At 40.7% G+C, this 20,707-nt stretch overlaps 1 protein-coding gene across 1 annotated transcript in view; it reads right to left on the bottom strand.

The window, feature by feature from the left end:
• Positions 1 to 20,707, bottom strand: part of LOC120745457 (cAMP-specific 3',5'-cyclic phosphodiesterase 4D-like) — a 201,795-nt gene that overhangs the window by 161,117 nt on the left and 19,971 nt on the right. The window contains exon 2 of the mRNA XM_040050328.1: positions 16,206 to 16,304. Coding sequence (XP_039906262.1) covers positions 16,206 to 16,250 — 45 coding nt within the window. The 5' untranslated portion in view covers positions 16,251 to 16,304. The remainder of the gene's footprint in view (positions 1 to 16,205; positions 16,305 to 20,707) is intronic.

Here is a 20,707-nt window from a genome sequence, read left to right as displayed (position 1 = left end):
CAATTTCTGAAGGGCAATCTGTTGGATTTAACAAATGTTCAAATAGGAAGTTGCTCACTTAAGAAATAGAGGAAGCTCAAAGTGAAAATGACATAGCACACGGGGTCAAGACAGAAGGGAAAAAAACTGATAAGAAGTTCATCAGGGGGGCAAGAGCTATCTGAAAGACTGTGTGTGTCTGTGGTGAGACAAAGTGAGAAGGGACAGAAAGTCATTTACAGCAGCAAGCTAACCTGGAGGAAACACATCAGGTGGTCAATGTGCCATTAAGGAGTTACCAGTAAAGTTGATTCTACTGCTTTGATGGCAGCAGCAGAGCCTCTGTTTTAAAAACAGAACTGTTTTAAGCAAGCTTTCCTGCATTAGAGCCCGTTTTCTCAACAAATCATGCAAATTCCTTTTTTAAATAATATTACTATCAATTTTGGGTGGCACAGCTGCAGCGGTTAGCACCATCATCGGCTATATTAGAGTTTAGCAGAATAAGCATTGAACACAAAGCACGACCACTGAAGAAGTTTGAATTCTTCTTAGGTACGCTCTCCTCATGGACAGGAAGGAGGCGATCAGTTATTTGTGTAGTGAGTGGCTCCAGGACAATCTTTGATACACGACACACACGAGATTGCGCACACACACACACACATATACACACACGCGCGGACTGGGTTTGTGAGGTGGTATGATAAATCAAGGCTGATTCTGTGCCATTAATCTTACAGCAACCACAGGGAATTTTTGCTCTGCATGAATAACAAGGGTTTCCTATTAAAGTAAGGGTCAACCATTATTCTTTTACAGGTGATTACTCCCTACATAACAAGCCTTTAAAGTGAACGTGACTTTTCATTCATCTTCCATAGCGACAAAATTAACTAATAATAATGCTCATTAGCTGATTTTATACTTTAATTGTGAAAATTCCCGCACAGGTTTGCTGCTAATCAAACAATTAACACGACCAGCAGACCAGGAGCTTTTTGTAGCACCCATGGGGACTAAGACCTGAGGCGAGTTACCCATTTTGTCAACTCAATAAATTAGACCTACTTAAAATAATTCAGCTGTCGAGGTCCTTATTCACACCATGTATTCCTGGTGTTCTTCCCTTCCCTCGTGTCTCCTCTGCCCTCTGTATATTTCTCTTTTCGGTTTGGCATCCTTCTCGTCCTCTACGGCTGCGGTCAAACTGGATGCACACTGCCATCCTTTCATAAAAGCTGGCACTGCGCCTATGCTTACCGAGATAGGAAAGGAAGCTTAACAGCACCTTTATTTAGCATTTAGAAAATGTGACTAGCACTAATCGTGGCTTCTCCTTTAGATACTTCCAGGCCATTTCACTCTGTAAGGAGCTTTCCTTAGCAAAAAGAAAAAAAAGACCATCTGACTTCTTTTGATTGATGATCAAAAGAACCCAGCAGCACATCAGGCCCAGATTTCCACCCACTCTAGGCTAGTTTGTTCACTTAGCGCGGTCCAGTGCCCCTTCGTGTGTTTGCCTGCTTGCTCATAATGTTAGGAGGTAGAAGGAGATGGAGATCAACTAACTCTGTTTTTCTATCATGGTCTCTGTTTTGAGTTTTGGGATGTTTTGGGGTTTCTCTGGTTTTGTGTGTTTGATTATTCTTGGTTCTATATTCTATATTGCCTCCCTGGTTATGTGTTTTTTGGTTACTTTCCCATCTTATTTTTTATAGTCATCTCGTGTGTGTTGTGTTTCATTTTGCGTCCCCTGTCTCACCGGTTGGATTCTGTTCAGCTGTTTTCCCCAGTGTCTCCACTCTGCTTTAATCTCCTTGTGTTTATTTAGACCCTCAGTTTGCTTCTGTTCTTTGTTGTATTCTCCCTCGGGGTTGGATCCTCCTTTGCAGTTTGTGTTCCTTTAAGATTACTCCGTGTTTGGTTTCCTAGTTTTTTGGACCTGGATTAATTTGTACTTTGGGTAACTTCTGCAATAAAGCTGTCTTTTAGTTTAAACTTGGTTTTCGAGTCCTGTGTTTGGATTCGGTTCCTGCCCGTTATACAGCCAGCATTTACCTGCACGCAACCTTAGCCTTATGCTTTCTGAGCTACAACACAACACGTGACAGAGGACATGAAAGGACATACATGTTTATGTGATGTTGCGGCAATCTTAGGGCCAATATCAAAGTTAGGGTTGGCATAAAAAGTCATCCTATTACCTAAACAGCTGCTTACTGGCCACTTAATCTTTCCCTTCCTTCACGCTACTCAGCCCTGCCTCTCCAGCCACTAGCTTGCCTGCCACTCCATCCTCTCATCCACACTCACTCTCTTCCCTACATCCCTGCTCTGCCCACTCCACCAGCCTTCCTCCTCAGCCCCACTAAACCACCAGCTCTCCCCGGCCTCTGCCTGTACTCACCACTACCTGCTTCCCTCCATTACCTCACGGCTTCAAAGAAGCTGCTGTCGTTTGAACTTTTAGTCTGTGTCCTGCATCTGGGTTTGACACTCCCCCCCACACACTTTTTCTCCCTCTGATTGCAAATGTAATAACAGAACGCTCAAAAACACATGTTCACCTTTCAACTACGAAAAGTAAATTTTCCAAGCAGATCGCTCTAAAGCATTACATATGTATTACCCCAGAATAACCTTTCACGTCAGTGACTTGTGTGTGTGTGTGTGTGTGTGTGTGTGGTTGACTTCCCTCTCCACCTCTGTCGTGACTGTTCTGCCTCACCCTCCAGTGTACAGCGCAAACACCTCACCCTCCCACCCGTCCATGCTTGCATTAATCAAGATGCCAATCTTCATCCGTGAAGCTATTGAGTCTTTCATTCCTACATAATTACCTGTATTAGACTCGTTGCCACAGACGGTGGCTTGCAGAGGGAAACGAGGGGAGCTGGCATGCTTAACCTTCACTTTTCTGCAGGCTAAATGTAAAGCAGGCTCAAATGAATCAATGGGGCCCAGTCAGGATTAACCATTCCTCCAACAGTACATTCAGAGTCCTTTAAGCAATTTATGTAACAGTCATTCAGTCTTTTGTCAAAGCGATACAGGCTAGTGCTATTATATTTGCACTTGCACTTTATGTAATATGCTTCAGGCCCTATTGTAGTGCTCTATTAGAGTCCTGTGAATTTAAATTCCTTTGATTCGTATTTGTTTGTTTTTTGGTTTTTTTATTTGACATGCTGTCACTAATGTCTACAACAAGCATCTAAAAGACCGTTAATCTTCATCATGACAGTGTAATCAGACAAACAGACAAATACTGAGAAAAGAAAAATGAAACAAAATAACGTTTAAATTATAAACAAAGGAAGACGAGAAATTCAAAGTAAAACTGGAGGGAACACGAGTGATCATGATGATTTCAGTGTAATTAAGAAGCCATGGGTGAGAGGTAGTATAAAAGTGACTGAGGTTGTGAGACTTTTGAAACATGTGTGCGTGATTATGGACACAGTACTTCATTTTTAGGCACTTGTGCTGTCTCTCCTGATGCCTGAAGTGGCTCTTTATGATAAGTGGGATCACTGAAAGGTTAATTGGTCTGCTGTGACTCTCCTGGGTTCTCTGCACACTTCATATGCCAACCCAATGATGGTCAAGTCGAAATGCGTGAATGTGAAAATCAGTGAACAGTTTCTGGTAAACAACCAAGATGTGCCAGGTTTTTAATTCAGTCTTTAGGAAACAGTGAAGGTGATGAGGGGTCTGACAGTAAATACATAATGAAGAGAACTGATTTGCCACTAACACTATCGCTACTCCATCCTTCAGTTCTCTCAGGGAGTTAATAACAAGAGCGGTGGCAGAAAAGCAGCACATACTCAATAGTAAATTTGACACAGTCTAGGCAGAAAGTTAGCACATAAATCCATGTGTAACAGCTGTGCTCTTGGAAAGGTGCGTATCTAAAAGTCCAATCAAACATCAAAGATGTTTGTCCCAGCCAAAAGTTAAAATCAGTCAATATAAAACTCACTAACCACTTTATCAGGTACAGCTGTTCAGCTGTTAAACTAAATATCTAATGAGCCAGTCACATGGAAGCAAGCATTTATGTAGACATGGTCAAGATGACTTTTAAAGCTAAAACTGAGCATGAGAATGGGAAGGAAAGGCGATTTAAGAGTTTGAATGTGGCATGTTGGTGACAGACAGACTGGTCTAAGTATTTCACAAACCGCTGATCTACTGGGACTTCCCCACACAGCCACTACTTCAGTTTACAGAGCATGTTCCAAAAAAAGAGGAACTATCCACTGAGCAACGGTTCTCTGGGTGAAAATGCCTTGTTGATGCCAGAGATCAGAGGAGCATGGTCAGACTGCTTCGAGCTGGCAACAGTAACTGTAATAGTAACCCACTTATTACAACAAAATTTTGCAAAAGAGCATCTCTGAATGCACAATGTGTCAAACCTCAAAGCAGGTGAGCTACAGCAGTACAAAACCACACCCGGTGCCTCCTTTCAGCTGAGAACAGAAAACAAGAGCTTCATTAGAACCAGACAGTAAAAGACTAGTCTGTCTGGTCTGATGAGTCTCAATTTCTGCCTTGACATTCAGATGGTAGGGTCAGAATTTGGCAAAAACAACATGAAAGCATTTAGTCTGCCTTCTATCAACGCTTCAGGCTAGTGGTATAACGGTGTGGGGGATATTTTATAGGTGCACTTCAGGCCTCTTAGTACCAAGTGAACATCAGCCTACCTGATTATCACTGATGACCATGTCCATCTCTTTATGACCCAAGTGTACCCATCTTTTGATGGCCGCTTCCAGCAGGAAATACACCATATCACCAAGCTCAAGTCAAACTATTTTTTTGAAGATGACACTCTACTCAAATGGCCTCCGCAGTCACCAGAGCTCATTCCAATAGAGCACTTTTGAGATTTATTGGAACAGGAGATTCAAATCCTGGATGTGCAGCCAACAAATCTGAAGCATTTATGTGATGCCATTGTGTCAATATGGAGCAAAATCTCTGAGGAGTGTTTCCAGGACCTTGATAAAGCTAGCACAAAGAATTCTGCAGGCACAAAGGGTACCTAACAAAGTGTTCAATAAGTGTATATAAGCCTATTATACTACAGAAGTAACTTTTTTTTTTTTTTTGAGTTTCAACCATGTGGTGGCACTTAACTAAATTACAGTTATCCCCACCTCCCTATTTATTTGGATAGAGGATTGGTAAAACTACAGCTTAAATGTAGTTACATCAGCATGGTCACATGTTCAGGTGTTTTGAATTTCCATAGTTGGCAAATTTACTTTCTTTCATAAACTATAAGAAAAAAAAATCCCCTTCAGAGAAACTCTTAGAAATACTTATATTTTATCAGCCCAATTCAGCCTCGCGACAAAGTAACATGCTCCCTACTTCTTGCTAGTAAAAGTACTTAATTCACTTAATTTGGTTTTGGTGACAGAGGGAGTAGAAAAATCAATACAAAAAGGGTCATATTCCAACTCGAGCCCTAAGCTTACAGCTGACAGAGGAGCTATCTGCAAGAAACAGAGGAAATGTTCATCCAGTCTGATGCTTTGACCACACAGGTGCATCAGTATGTATCACCAATGGAAATCCCTCCAGCTGGGTAATCTGGATACCAATCAACATCCTGTGCAATATAGTTGAGAATACACAGCTCACACTCTGCTTTGATTTTATGCTTTTTTATTATGGAAATGATCAAAAATGCATGTGAATTGAAATTTATCTAACAAAAAAAAGAAAAATTCATCTTTTCTGCAGGATGCTGAAGCCTTTGATGACGACTATTGATGTGAGTCTTCTTAGATATGCAGGTGGCTCAATTTTGGCACTATTCAGTTATTTTGCACACACACGCAGGTCTCATTTATTCACGTAAGGATAGCCACATACTCTCATTTAATATCATTTCCTTCATGCTAATTCTGTCCTCTTCCTGTCTTTTCCTCTGGCGCTGTGAATAAGTCAGATGATACGGACTCTTTATCACTGCTACATATTAGTAATGGTCCTGCTGCACATCAAACGTTACACATTTCCATGCAGTTCAGATTTCTAATAACATCACTGAGGATTCAAACTGTTCCTCCCCCTTTCGTGTGCATAATTTATTAATTAATACATGTCAATTAGGCCTCAGCAAACAGGAAGCCATCCCTTTTTCATACACAGAATTTTTCATTAGGCTCCCTTTTTTTTATTGGTTGACCTTTTTGGAGGATTAAGACGAAACAAAAAAACAGTTGGCTTGGCTTTTGTAGAAACAGCTGAAAGTGGTATCTAAACAGGCCTTTTTCTTTTTTTTGTGGATTTAGTTTGTTTTTCATCTGTTCCTTGATGCTGCTTTCTTTGTCTTCCTGCAACACCATCTGCAGAAAGTGTCTGAGCATTGCCGAAGGCAAACTGAGGGCCATTTCCTTATTTTCTCTATTAAAAGAAAAGAAGAAGATGAAGCAGCGTTACCTTACCGATGTCAGTTTATTAATATATGCTATTTCATTTGACATTCAAGGACTAAAAAGGGTCACTCACGTGTGGAACGATGTGTGCTAAAATAACAGGTGTGTGATCTTGAAATTTATCTAACACTTTAGTTTGTCAGGCTACTTAACAAAGCGGCTGTGATCAGCAGCTGGAATAAAATACAGGGTTGCACCATTACAATTTCAAGCCCGAGGTAGCCTGCACTATACTCAGTATGTGCAACCCCTCATCTTCAGTCACATCATTCATCTCTGTGCTCAGAATTTAGCAATTGGTTTTTATCGGAGAATAAATCTTAAATGGATTCTGGGTGAAGCCCAGAGGGGAATGAGAGAAGTCTCAGAAGTGGGAAGAACTTAACACAAAACGGAGAAAGAGAGCAGGGGACTGAGAGAGGAGATGAAGGAAGAGCGATACCTGCAGAAGATGCAGTAAATCTCCTGGTTAAAAACAAACAAACAAATAAACAAAAAAAGCCGTTAAGTTCAAATTTATCTGAAAGCATAGTGAGCTTTCAGGAAGTCACCAACACATTTGAAGCAAAAAACACAAAGGTTTTATCTGCTCTGTCTCTGAATGCAGAATGCATACTGTTTGCAACCGCGTCTATTTTGGACACTGTAATAACCACAGCTTCCAGCATGTTACTCTTCAATATGAAAGCCTCACTTACAGGTTTGTCTGCTCGGTAAAAGGGTCGCTGTAACAACGCAGGTTTATATTTGGCTCCATGGTGAGAATTACTGCCATTTACAACCAGGTGTGTTTTTACTGCTTGGCCTAGTGGTTAATGTAGCTGTAAAACACAGCATCCCGTGGGGTAATAAAAATTAACTTCAGTTCATCTTCCACAGCACACAGTGATCACAGCAGTTTTCCCTGTATTATATTCGGAAAGTGAAGAAGGGGTGCAGTGGTCTGCAAATCTGTATTATTTATATTTAGCACCTTTATTAATAATATTAAAAGAAGCTGCACAAGGAAAAACAACAAAACACAAAGGGATTCAAACTGGATGCAGACAACAGGTGACATCATGGGATTTCCGGGGATTTACAGTACAGCAGAGTGCATTCGAGACTAGGCGTGCTTTATTGTACGCTGACATCAAGGTTTTTATTGAAAGAGAAAATGTGTACATCTCTAGGGATTCTGTGAAGGCCTTGAGGCTTGATCACTCATTAGAAAATGACTGACATTTCTTTGTGAAGTGCAGAGTGTGAAAGCAGCTGCACAAAGATGGCGTTAATAGTACATCATACCTCCCTCCTACTACACTTGCAATTGTGAAGAGGGTGGCGGGGGGCAAGTTCTGAAACACCTCCCTCCCTGCTAGGCATGTGCAGCTGCTGTTATATGCAAATTGTCTTTCTATTCGTAGACATTCACGTCATACATGAAGCCACAGGATTTCTTTTTCTTTCTATTTCAAGCAAACATTTCAGTTCAGTTAAAATAAACATGTATATTTTATTGAGACATTGCATGCATGCATCATATAAAAATCACTAAGACCGTAGGTTGTAAAAGCAAAACAGACACATTGCAGTGACGCATCCTTTTGTTTACTTGCTATCACAGCAGCATTTTGGACAAAATAGGATGTGCAAAAAAAAAAGAGATTACTGAGAGAAAACTAGAAGGCGGGTGATAAAGAAGCCACAGCCTGGTTGTACTGACATGTCACCCTGAAGGTGAGGTAGATGAATCAGTTTGTTTCAAAGAGCCCCCTATCTGGTAGCCTCAAGGCAGAAGAATAAACGTCTGGAAGGGACAAGACCAGATTTTTCTTGGCTTCAAGCGTGGCTCTGTGATGCTCTGGCCTGAGAATAATAAAATGAGATGAAAGTGCCTGAAACCTACTGTTAGGAGAAAACTTTGCAGAAAAGTCAAGAAGGCAAAGCTTGATAAAAGTGAAAACTGGAAGAGACAGGGTCAAGATACTTGAAATCCAAAGCGCGTTTCCTTACCTGTGCAAAGGGGAAAGGTCACTCTACTGTAATATATCCGAGTCTTATTGCAGTTTTTGTATCCGTGCACAATAATGGTGTTCTGAAGATTGAGCATTAATGTCCTGAGGGTTTTCTTTGACGCAAACATGATCAATGTGTCATCCATGAATTAAATATTGGTAAATTTTGACACTTAACAGATTTAAGATTCATCACTCCATGCAGCCACTGTGCCGACCTTCCCTGGCAGAGTTTATACACCCTTCATGCATCAAACCCACATCCGGAACAGGCACGCTGCCAAACATCTTATGCAAGATTAATCACACTTAAAATGCAGTCAACAGGCTGTGAAATGAGAATGGCGAGCAGGTGGTAATGTTTCTTTACACACAGTGCAGAAGACTAAATAAATGTCAAGCCTGCCTAGATAACATAAAGACCAGAGGCCTCAAATCTAATGTAAAAAAAAACACACAAGGCCTGTGCCGCTTTCCGTGCACATGTTGGTGCCTACAAAACCAAACTTGATGGGAGAATGTGCGCACCTGGGCAGAAACTCTGATCCATTCATCTGCACAAACGTCTGAGAGGCAGAGGAAACTGACAAGGCAGATGGTGCATTTGTGAATAAAATGAAATTAGTACACATATATGAAAGCCTGACTCACACATTTAGTCTCACTTTTAACTGCACGTTACTTCAGAGCCGGTTTAACAGTCAAACCTGCAGTCTTATTCTCGTGTGTGGGATTAGGCAAGCACCTTTTAACTGTAAAATATATGAAATCCCAAATCAAATTCCGCTCAGTATTTCATCAGCACCATGTCGCTATCACATTTCCCACTCCTGGAGCACCGGAGAGCAAGTCAGCCTGTATGCTGCCTCACTCACACCTGTGGTTAGCTGAGCAGTTGCAGTTGTGCGACGCGGCAGGTGGATTTAGGACGGTTTTGCCCCACTTTACCTATCAACTGTGAACACAGGCCGACTCCATTTAACTTCACACGGGCTAAAATAATGACTTTCAGTGTTAGAAATTCAAGACAAGAAAGTGCATGAAATAACTGCAGATCAAAGTCTCGGTCGCTTTAATCTCCTAATTCTGTGCATGTATAACTAGTCTGATTAGTTGTGGTTCGGTTTTTGCACTCTGTTCCTCTTCCAGTCACCACACCCCGTAGATGCACATATGGATTGTCTAAATCTGCAGCTTCAACATCTTCTTTTCTTTGATCCCTTTTCCTTCAGCCTACTAATTGGCTGTCCCTTCTTAACCCGCTTCTATTGGATGTCACTTCCTGTTAGATAAAAGTTTTTCCTCTCCACGGTCGCTGAGTGATTAGTCACAGAGCATCAGAGAATCAGATTCTCTCTAACATTGTAGGATTTTTACCTTATAATATAAAGCACCTCAAGATGGTTGTCAGTTGGTGCTGTATAAATAAACCTGGAAATACTGCTTGCAAAGCTGCATGAGGGACGCGGGCACTACACGTGAGTATAAATGGACTGGAAGAGCCATTGATCAGCAGGCTTATTTCAGTTCATTAGTATTCACCAGGTGCTTTGCCTTGACCATTTATGGTTGATTACGGGCATCAAGAAGGCAGAACATGAGGCTGGTCCACATGAGCACATTTCCAGGTGGATTGCGGTTTATAAAGGGAACACTGCATGCAGGTGTGCATGAGCACACGTTTCAGAAATGTGATTATTCCTTTTTGGAGCACGCCATTTTCAGCTTTTGTGCACATGTCCACTTTTAGTATGCTTCCAATGCACTGTTTTATAAATGAGGCTCCAGACAGATAAAACAAATTCACCTAAGCCAAGTTTTGGCAGGGTTGAGAGGAAAACAGACATAATTTCCCTGAGTGCTTGAGTATGTCCCCTTTGTATTGAGCTGCTAATCTAATTACATGTTCAAATATGCAGGACATTGGTCCCCTTGCTCATAAATAAATAAACAGGTAGATAGGCAGTAGCTCGAAATCAATTAACATCGTTTGCACTCAACCAGACAAATCAGAGATAAAGAGACCGCTAGTGTCAAGTGTGTCAGTGACCCCTGCTGTGCATGATGCAATAAAATATTCATTTAAGTGAAAATATTTGTTGAAAGCGGTTTAAGCGCAAAGAGAAACTGCCATTATGCTAATGTGCTAAACATTAAAAACAAAATACTGCTTGAATTACTTTGGTGAGTAGCCTCTAATCTTTAATCATGAGAGGGATTCCAACAAGAGTCAGAGCAGTGGCTTTGTTTTTTCAGCTTTTGTCAACTGATGATCTCTTGAAACTGCACTTCAGAGCTCCGCTGCCTTTCGTGAGACCCCGGCAAAAGAGGACGGAGAATTAAATAAATCATTACGTGCTGTCCGATCCTTTTATTCCATTACATTGTTGTCCATTTTCTTTCCTTCATATCCTGCCGCTGTCTCTTGCCGTGCTCATCCTTCAGTCGCTTTTCCGCTTCTCCTCCTCTGATCCTGTTCAATTTAATTTCCCAGCTCTTTTCATTAAACATCGTGTCATCCACTTCCCCTCTGCTCGTCCTGCCAGCTCTCACCTGTACGCGCTGTGTGACAACTGGCTTTAATGTGATTTTTTAAATCATCAAATGATTTAGGCTTGAATTGAAATGTACCTCCCCTCCCCTGTTACCACTCTTCCAGACACATTAAATTTCTAACTGTTACCTTCACCGCGCCCCTTTGTCTGTTCACCTCACTGCAAACCTGTTTACCTTGTCCTCGATACAAGCACATGGCCTGGAAGCTCCCCTGCTGGGCTCTAATTGGTGATCAAGATGTGCGCGGGAAGGAGACGGGAGCAGCGTTTGGCCCATTTCTATTCCCTCATCACATTCACAGGGCCACAGTCACATCTGCGTAACCATGGTGATGCTGATAAGGTGACTCATGACTATTCATCAATGGCGCCGCCTGATTGGACAGCCCCCGAGAGCCTTGCAAAACGTATTCATCAGCGCAGCCTGTGTCCCTGCTCTACCTCAATATGCCCCTCAGGATGATGAGGAAGCATCTCTGCTTCTGTTTGTTTTTAACACCCGCTTCTTGTCTTCACCTCACCTCCCACCTCTCCCCTCTAATTACCTGTCCTCTCTTCACGTCCCACCCATACGTCTCCCAACGGTCTCTCTCTCGTCTCTAACCCAGTGGTCTGCTCTCTTCGCTCTGTCTCAGTTGATGAAGACATCAATCACGTGCACATGTGACATGAACTCTTGCTCATCTCGCCGTGTCCCTTGCTGCTACTTAGAAATCTTGCACGTATCTCACACAGGTTATTTAATCACCGCAATAACGTCGGAGTAGTTTCTGACTAATAACAAAGGGAGAAAAAAAATAATTTAATCATATTTCCCCTGGACATGTTTTTGTTTTTAGTAAAGCGCAGTTTTACAGCCCCACAAGAGACACCAAATGTGACTCATTAGCCAGTTTTTGTCCCATTAGTAGTGTTATTTTATTCCATTTCAAAGGTCATTTGCTCTTGTCATTATCAGTTTTTCCAGTAACCCTTTTAAATAATGTGCCAATGGGACAACATGCTTTCCTTGATTCAATACAATATTATGAATCAGTTTGAGCGATCTATCTTGCAGGCAGCTGTTCCTTTGGATGTTGTTAACATGATGACCTTTGACCTTAGATCTCCCAAAAGGAGATGCAGGGAGCTCATCAGAGCTCACTGACCTTCAAGTGAAGTAAAGCTTGCAGTTTGCAGACTAAAATCCACAGTTTAGTGCAGAAAGCTGTATTTACATGCATTCACAGCCCACATCATGTTGTTGGAACTGTAAGGTAGATAATAATACACACCAAGACAGATTGGAAATGTGTGGGAACCTATAAGCGCCAGGCTGTAATAGCCATTTTGACATTTCTATCTAATCTTTCACTATGATTCACACAGAAATGAAAACCATGTGGCAGATTTACAACAGGAATGAAATTATCATTTTTTTACTCAGCTGAAATCTGTCATTTATATTTTGGCTAATAATCCCACTACAGTGTTTTGTGAAGAGAAATTTTCCGTTTCTATTTTCCTCTCTGATGTTTCAAAGAGCCAAGACGTGGCCCAACATTTGAAGCTGAACCCAAGTTCAAGTGTATGACTGGATATATAGCATCAGTAGTTTTTCTTTCTTATTTTCAAACACAGCAATAAGAGAACAAATTCAGAGAAACATCTTCAGACTGATTCAAAAAATGAAATTAATAGAAAATAATTTGTTACTAAAACAAGTGTCACAGGTCTCTGTGATTTTTAAGGATGAGCCAATTTATCAACTATATGATTGCATGTTTCATTAATACGTATGCAGGTAATCCTGCTACTGTTTGCTGCTATGCAATACTATCTACCCTCTTATTTCTCCTGCTATATGGGATCTCTGATCTCTGACCTCTTTTGTTTTTCAGGATTACCAGAAAGCTGCCAGTTAAAAATCCAGATGGACAGCGGTCAGTGATGGGCAGCTTGCACATAGCTCAGGGAACATTATGTGAGAGCACAGACATATTCTGTTTAGGTGGTAGTGTAGCTGTCGTGGGGGATGGGTGATGAAGGAGGTATGCACTGAAATAAAAATTCCAGTTTTGAAATGTGTGGAGTTTGTGCTGTAAAGTATAAATACTTCAGGATGTCTAAATAAGAAATGAAGTCATTCATGCTGTCTGAGCATACATGACAGCCAATAAGGATTTAATGTATGCTCAAAGAGCATACAGCTATGAGTTAGCTTCGCTGGCTGTATGTAAAAGATGGGCCTAGCTTTTTCGTCTGAAAAGCAAAAAAAATCATAAAAGCTGCAGTTTCTGTAATGGCCAGCAGAGGGCGACTCCTGTGGTTGCAAAAAGAGGTCTGATTGTATGAAAGCCTATTGGAAAATGACCTTGCAGCTCATTTGTCCACTTGATGACCTTGGTAAACATTAGGTATGAATAAATTTGCTTATATTTTATTTGCTGGTTTCTCTTAATGAATACAAATGACATGTGCATATACAGTATTGTGCAAAAGTCTTGAGCCACCCATCACTTGCAAACGGGCAAACATAAATGGAAATGCAGCATATAAGACAAAAGCAGAGTTTGTATCATTCTAAAACGCTTGAAAAACAATATTTGGTATGACCACCTTTTTTCTTTATCACAGGCAAGCTTTCTAGGGATTTCTTTAAATAGTCTTCAGGAATAGTTCTGTAGGCTTCATGATGGGGATTCAAAGCTCTTCTTTGGATGTTGGCTTCCTTTTGTTCCATTCTCTGTCAAGATGTTCCCCGCTTCAATAATGTTGAGGTCTGAGCTCTGGGGAAGCCAATCATGACTGATAGTGTTGCACTGTGTGTTTTTTACTGCATTGGTAATGTGTTCAGGATCACTGTCATGATGCAAAATGATGGTATTTAATGATGGTTTAAAATCTCACTCTATAGTTCATGTTCATGATGCCATTAATTTTGACAACAACACTGGCTGAAACACAGTCCCAACTCATGTCCAAGATGATGGCTGTAGACACTTAATACTGCACCTCTCTCCAGAGCTCGTCTGCACAACACTGACAGTGATTTGAACCAAAATTCCAACTTTGGATTCGTCATTTCCTAAAATCTGTTGCCACTGATTTTCTGTTCAGTGCTTGTGTCATTTGGCATACATCACCTCCCTATTTCTCCCTATTCTCCATATTTAGGAATGGCTTCTTCACAGCACCCTTCCACTGAGACCATTTCTGATGAGGCTTCAGTGATTGGTCAGGTCTTCGCTGGATCTTTTCACAGCATGACTTTCAGATACTGTACATCTGCTGTAGATAACTTTTTAGGTCAGCATCTTTTGTGTTGTTAGGTGCCTTTTTATGATTCATAGGTTGGTAAATGGCTTAACAAAAAAAAAAAAAATCACATTACCCTGAAAATGGTCTGGTTCAAGGAGTGGACTGAAAAAAAAGCAAATGTGAAAAAGCATCTGATGTCCAAAGACAATCTTTGGATGACCTTTACCAAGCCTGGAGAACTATTGCTCACTTCCACTAATATGTTTTATATCCAGTCTGCCGTAAGCTTGTTAGTTGTGTTGTATTTGTAGTGCAAAACTAATCAGTTGATTATCAGTTAGTTGACTGAGGGAAAAATAATTGGCAAATATTCAGAAAACTGGTTTGAAACCATTTTAAGGAACAATTTGCAAACAGAATCTAAATTAATATTCTCTTGTGAAAATTTGCTTTCTCATGCTAAGTGAGAGAATCTCACAGTGTGTCTTTGCTTTGTAATGGATAACGAGAAATGTCACATCAGGTCAGGCTCTTGAAAAGTTGTTTTTTTTTTTACATTCAATGAACCAACCAATTACTCTGGAATGAAAATAATCATCGAGGAAAATTAAAAATAAAATTAGTCACTGATGATGATGACTGCATGACTAATTAAACCCTAAAAACATGATTGCCGAGGTGAAAAACATTTGTCAGTCAACAGCACAGCTTTTTACGTATAACAGTCCCAGTAACCCAAGCTCTTTATCATCATCTAAAAGAAACCACTGGCCTTTAATCACAGAGTGATGAACAAAAAGATTTAATTTGTGTAGGAAAAACATTGACTCTGCCATTTATAAAGCTAATGTTAACATACATGAAGGCAAAGGTGTACATATGGAGATCTTTGAGGCTGGACTACATTTTATATGAGGTTCATTTAAAAGAAATCATGCTCATATTGCAGGTTTATAGCAAACATTAAAATGCCATTTTCGTCTGGGCATGCAAGGGAATTTGTGTTTTATTAACACATTATGAAGAGTAAGATGTTTTCAAAAATAAAAAATAAAATGCACTATCTTCCTAACACTTACAAAAAGAGACCTCTTATTTTTTTTAAAATCACAAGTTTGTTTGTTTTTTACTAGATTTCACAGACCAACCCTATAAAATGTACATATTTAGTACATTTAATTTGAGCTATGTCCTCCTCTCAATGTGAGCCAAGCAGTTACCCATTTGAGCATGGACTCTACACGTGTCCAGATCTGTTGTTGAATTGCTCTCTGTTCCTGAACGAGTGTGACTGTGCAATGGTAGTAGCTGCCTCGGATAAACATGTTGACCCACTATGTTCTAGGCATGCTCAGAACATAGTGGACATATCAGGACTAAATGCTGGCTAAAGAAGTCTCTGATTATGCTTCTCATCCAGCAAGGATCTGGCAGTGTGTGGGCGTGCAGTGTCCTGCTGAAACAGCTGCAGGGCAGTGTGCTGCTGTGAGAATAGCAAAAGTACAGGCTCAAGCACCTCGATACCTCTGTCCAGTCAGATCTGCACCAAGAACAAGCAGAGATGGTGCTCGCATGGATGCAAACCTGCAGCAACAACTCCGACACATATACCAACATTCAAAATCCCAATAGCCCAGCCTCGGTCAACTTTAGCGATGGCTAGGCTGTGCATACACTGTGGCAGTGAAATTAAACAAATTCTGTGGTGTACAAGTGCACAAATTACAAATCCCTCCATTAACCAAAAACTACTTCCTGAACACGTTTGGCTTTTCAAACAAATAAGAATTATAGACCAAGAAATGGATTTAAAACAAAGATTAAAAATGTATTTCAAGACACTGAACTTGTACAACAGAATTTTTTTGGCTTATGAAGAGAGAAAACAGAGAATACTGAGATGTAAATGCATGTAAAAAGGGAAAAAAATCAATAAAACTGCAAAAATTGCAAAGCTGGTGTTCACTCACGCTGTCTCGCTGGCTGTCGTCCCCGGACCGGTCATCCTTTTGCATGGTGCGGGCCACCTCTGGCAGGGCTCAGTCAGTCAGAGTTAATCAAAAAGTGGGCTAACAAAACAAAAAGAAATAAAAAAAGATATAAGTATTATTTGTACCCATTTCACACATTTGTATTAACCTAATGTCATTATCAAACTGGTGATATAAAGTGGTATAAAAAAATCCAAAGTTCTGCTTGTTCTTTGTGAAGATTAAACCAAATGGAAAAAAACAGATAAATATTTAAAGAATTTATACGCTGAGTGTGGAGTTTCTAAAATGTGCTACTTATTATTTTCAGGTAAGAAAGCAGTAATTTGACAGGCTGAGGCTCTTCCACCTCCTGGCAGCTTTGTGGTTTCAGAATATGAAAGCTTTGATCTCCCAGACAACATGCACATGTGTATACATGTGCATGTATGTGTGCGTGGTAAATGGGGAACATAATGCCCCGAGTGTGTTGGTAAGAAAGGAGGCATGCTGGGATCCACTGGCCTAATAGGATGCATTAGAGTGTAAAATGTAAAGGTCAGTGAATTATCAGCCAGAGTTGCACAACCCTTTTCTGTTTACCTGGCCTAATAACCCAGAGCCTACACCTGTCTCATTCTCTCTCTTCTTCACTTTCTTTCTCTCTCTGCCACACACACACACACACACAGATAGGACCAACTGTGTTTAAATGGATGTCCAGAACCGTTCCCAGAGCCTAAAGTTTTTTGACACATGCACAAAATCCGGTGTAGCTTCAAAGAAATGAATAATCTAATTGGTATGGTCTGTTTGCTGCATAGATAAATAGTCTATTTGAGTGTTAGCATTCTTGTCATCTCTTGTTTTTATGCACCTGCGAGAAGCATCAAGAAAGTAATCAGACAATTCAGAATTCCTCGTTTCACTCTCTCCTGCGGTTCTGCCTATATTTCTGTCAAGGCTAGTGCGAATCCATATGTGGATTTCTCCAACAGCAACTTCTTCCGTCTGTGTTCCGCATGAGTGGTACCCAGCCAAGCAATGAATTTTTATCAGCCATATAAAGCAACCTATATACCTTCACATCACTTCTTATTTACTATATAATCCTTTGTTTCCATGGCCCACGAGCCCAGGTACAACAGCAACTCCATTCTGTCCCTGCCTGACAGGACTCAGCAGAAACACTGGATGTACTCTAAGTGAGAGATCAGCCAAAAAGGTCAGACATTATCCTTCTGTCTGGTCCGTCAGACCAGGCGCATGTCCACTAAAAACATGTGGAGTGACAGGATGGTCAATTAATCACCACAGACAGAAAAACAGAAGGGCTGGACAGACTTTATTGATTAGTCTCCGAAGAGAAGAGAAGAGAAGAGAAGAGAAGAGAAGAGAAGAGAAGAGAATCTTAGTACTCATCATCATCATGAACATAGGGTAAACATGTTCTTCACTAAGCATGCACAGGGACCTAAAATTTACACACAATGATAATACTCAGACATTTTCACAGACAAGTTGCATTCAAACGATGTAACAAACACACAACAATGTAATGTAAGGCACACAAGGCAGATAATAGTGCATGCAGAGCACAACACAACCTCAGGGCAAACCACAGCCTTGACCTATGCCGAACGCTCATGATCAACTATTTGTTCATTTGTTAACTGTTATGAACCCATACACTTCCCCACATTTACTACAGGTCATGCATTTCAACTGTTTTGCTTCAGTGTTTTCTGATTTAGCTTTAGTTTTAAAGTGCCATGAATGAATAAACTTTATTGTTACAACAAAGATGCAAATAAATATTTGTTTGAATCCCTTATTTTACTTTTCCTCTACAGTCACCTCTTTCGTGACAATGCAAGGGCCTGTGATTATGCTGTCTGCATGTTCTACCAGTGCCCGTCTGGAAAACCCTGTCAATTATTTTGAATTTGGTTACGTTGCAGTTTGGCAACACTATGCAGCTATTTATCAGTCAGTGCAGCTCAATGCTACCAGACTGACAATGCTGGAAAAACTCTGACAGACAAATTGGTAAAAACATTCTGTAAAGTTTCATAATTGTAACCTGAAGAGTCGAGATACCATCATCTGACAAAACCGATCCACAGACAGACATATAAATACCTGCCAAAGAGCTCAAAATGGCCTTTGGGGTAGTCGCCGCAACAGCAGGTGTCTCCAGGACCAGATTTTCCCATTATTGCACAAACACACACCAGCTGTGTTATTTTTGTGCTTACACACCATAAAAAAATACTTCATATAACAAATGTAAAAGAGTGTGTGGCAAGAATGTAAAGTGGGCCTGTATTTAAAAATGGAGATAGCAACAGTGACATCATCCATTGGTTTATGGAGATTGAGTGGAGAAACTTGTTTGGGGTTTTGTTTGTTTCTTTTTTAATGGATTTTAATGGAGAGTCATTGCCAGCTAGCTTGCTTAGCTAAATGCATCTGCAGAGTCACAGCAACAGAGGCTTAGAAATCGGTCTTGTAACCACCAGTTGTGAGGGGAAAATGTGTATTCGCTGACAGGTTGTGAGTGGCTACAGTGCCAGTCATACAGGGCTTCGGGCTGGTCATCAACACCCTGGTCATTAACTACCTATGGTAAAACATGTACTCCTCACCCCGCCCCCAAAAACCTCCTTGTGACTGCTTTGATAGTTAGTATATTGCTGTAATCACAGTTTGAATGGAAGTGACAGACGTGTCTACAAACATTGTTTTGTTACAGTGAAAAGTCCAAAACGACGTGGACATGAGGAAGGTTTGCCTTCAAAGTAAAGGTTTTGACTCAACAAGTTTCAAAAGACTCAACTTTTACTTTGAAGTCACGTTTTCAAGTATTACTGCCACTCGTCTAATAGTTAGCAAGTGTTTGCAGACAAATATAAAATATACTGGGAACCACCAGTGCCCCCCCCCTCAGACACACCTATGCTATCAATTTCAAAATCCCACTTTGCTTTGTTCTTGAGTTATTTCATTCATAACATTTTCAGAAAACTTGACCTCTTACCTTGACCTTGAGGTCAAGGACGCTGAGATTTGAACTTGTCAGAGACTTTTGAGAGAATTTTTTGCAGTGAGAGAATTTTTTGCAGTGGTAAGAAAATACAAGAAACTGTAGCCATCTTCTAGCAACCAAAGTAATTAGTAGAAGGATTTGGGTGCAGGGCGTAGTTTGCAACCAATTTCACCCAGTGACAACCAGTAACATCCCAGGAACCACCTCCAGGCAGTTGGGCAATACACAACTCCCTAGCAAGCAGTGGCTGCATCATGTTCAATACGGTCGACAGCTCTTGAGCAACGTGTGCATGAAATATGTACACTAGAATTATGTTCATACAAGGGAATTCTGGACTTCTTGGAAGGGGCTTTAATGTTGAAATAGATAGCTACAGGATTAGTTGAGGTGAATTTGGGAATTTTAACCTGGATTTCTGTAGAGCTTTCTCACGTGACGTTAAGCCCACCTTGCTGCTGAAGTTGTATAAACACGAGAGGTTGTATCATGTGCAATATGGACATTGTGCAGCGCTCATGAGTCAGCCAATCCATCCATCCAGTAATCATAAAAAAATATGTGCACAAATACATGACATCTGTACATCTTTCAAAGTATTTATTTTGCCATGACAACACACACACGCACACACAAGTTGAAAACAGCCACACTGTTTTGGCTTTTAAGGGGAAGAAGCTCTTAAGGAGAATGAAGCAGACTTCTCTTCCCTCGCCATCTCTCGAAGTCTCTCTGGTCCTGGCCGGGAGCCCAAATCTGATGATTCCTCAAAATAATCAGAAGAATTTCAGCCTTGAAAGCACTGGGCTAATTTAACAAAAACTGAATCAACAGGAGACATGGCTCAGCTACAAATACACAGAGAGAGAAATAGAAGGATAAACGGCATCGCACTCTACATCTCAGCCAGCTATTATTATTCACCTTGTTATAACATGCTGCTGGGAGCTACACTAAGTGGATGAGAAGAATACCAGCATGTAAATTCTCAATTAAAAGTGCAGACAATAATTACAGTTATCTGAACTGTGCTATAAGGATTGGTCATGCATGTGTGCACTCCTGACAGAAAGTCTAAATAAAGAGTCAAAAAAATAATAATAACAATGGCACACTCTCTTCTTGAAACAGCAACACCTCCCCGACAATTTACTTGTCTTACTGATCTCTCACAGACATACGAGTCAGCAGCACCAGAGTTTGTGCATTAAAACAAATCCTTTTGTTATTTTTGTTTTGAAGACAAAGGGTCCTTCTTGCTTGTGTGTCTGAGTGCATGTGCTGGATCAGCGCAGCAGAGCATGTGCCTGCACCGCGACCACAGGGGGCTGATTTCTGTCTGAGCTCAAGCATTAGTTACACAAGGCACGATTAGACTTACACATCCCCAAATCCAGACATGAGAACTGCCCTCTGCTGGTGCCAATTTCTTCCCGTGTCTCTTTGATACATC

Source organism: Simochromis diagramma, unplaced genomic scaffold (assembly GCF_900408965.1).
Source record: "Simochromis diagramma unplaced genomic scaffold, fSimDia1.1 OVJJ01000131.1, whole genome shotgun sequence".
In the NCBI taxonomy this organism is placed as follows: Eukaryota; Metazoa; Chordata; class Actinopteri; order Cichliformes; family Cichlidae; genus Simochromis; species Simochromis diagramma.
Note: the sequence above shows the minus strand (reverse complement) of the source record. Positions and strands in the feature narration are given on the sequence as shown.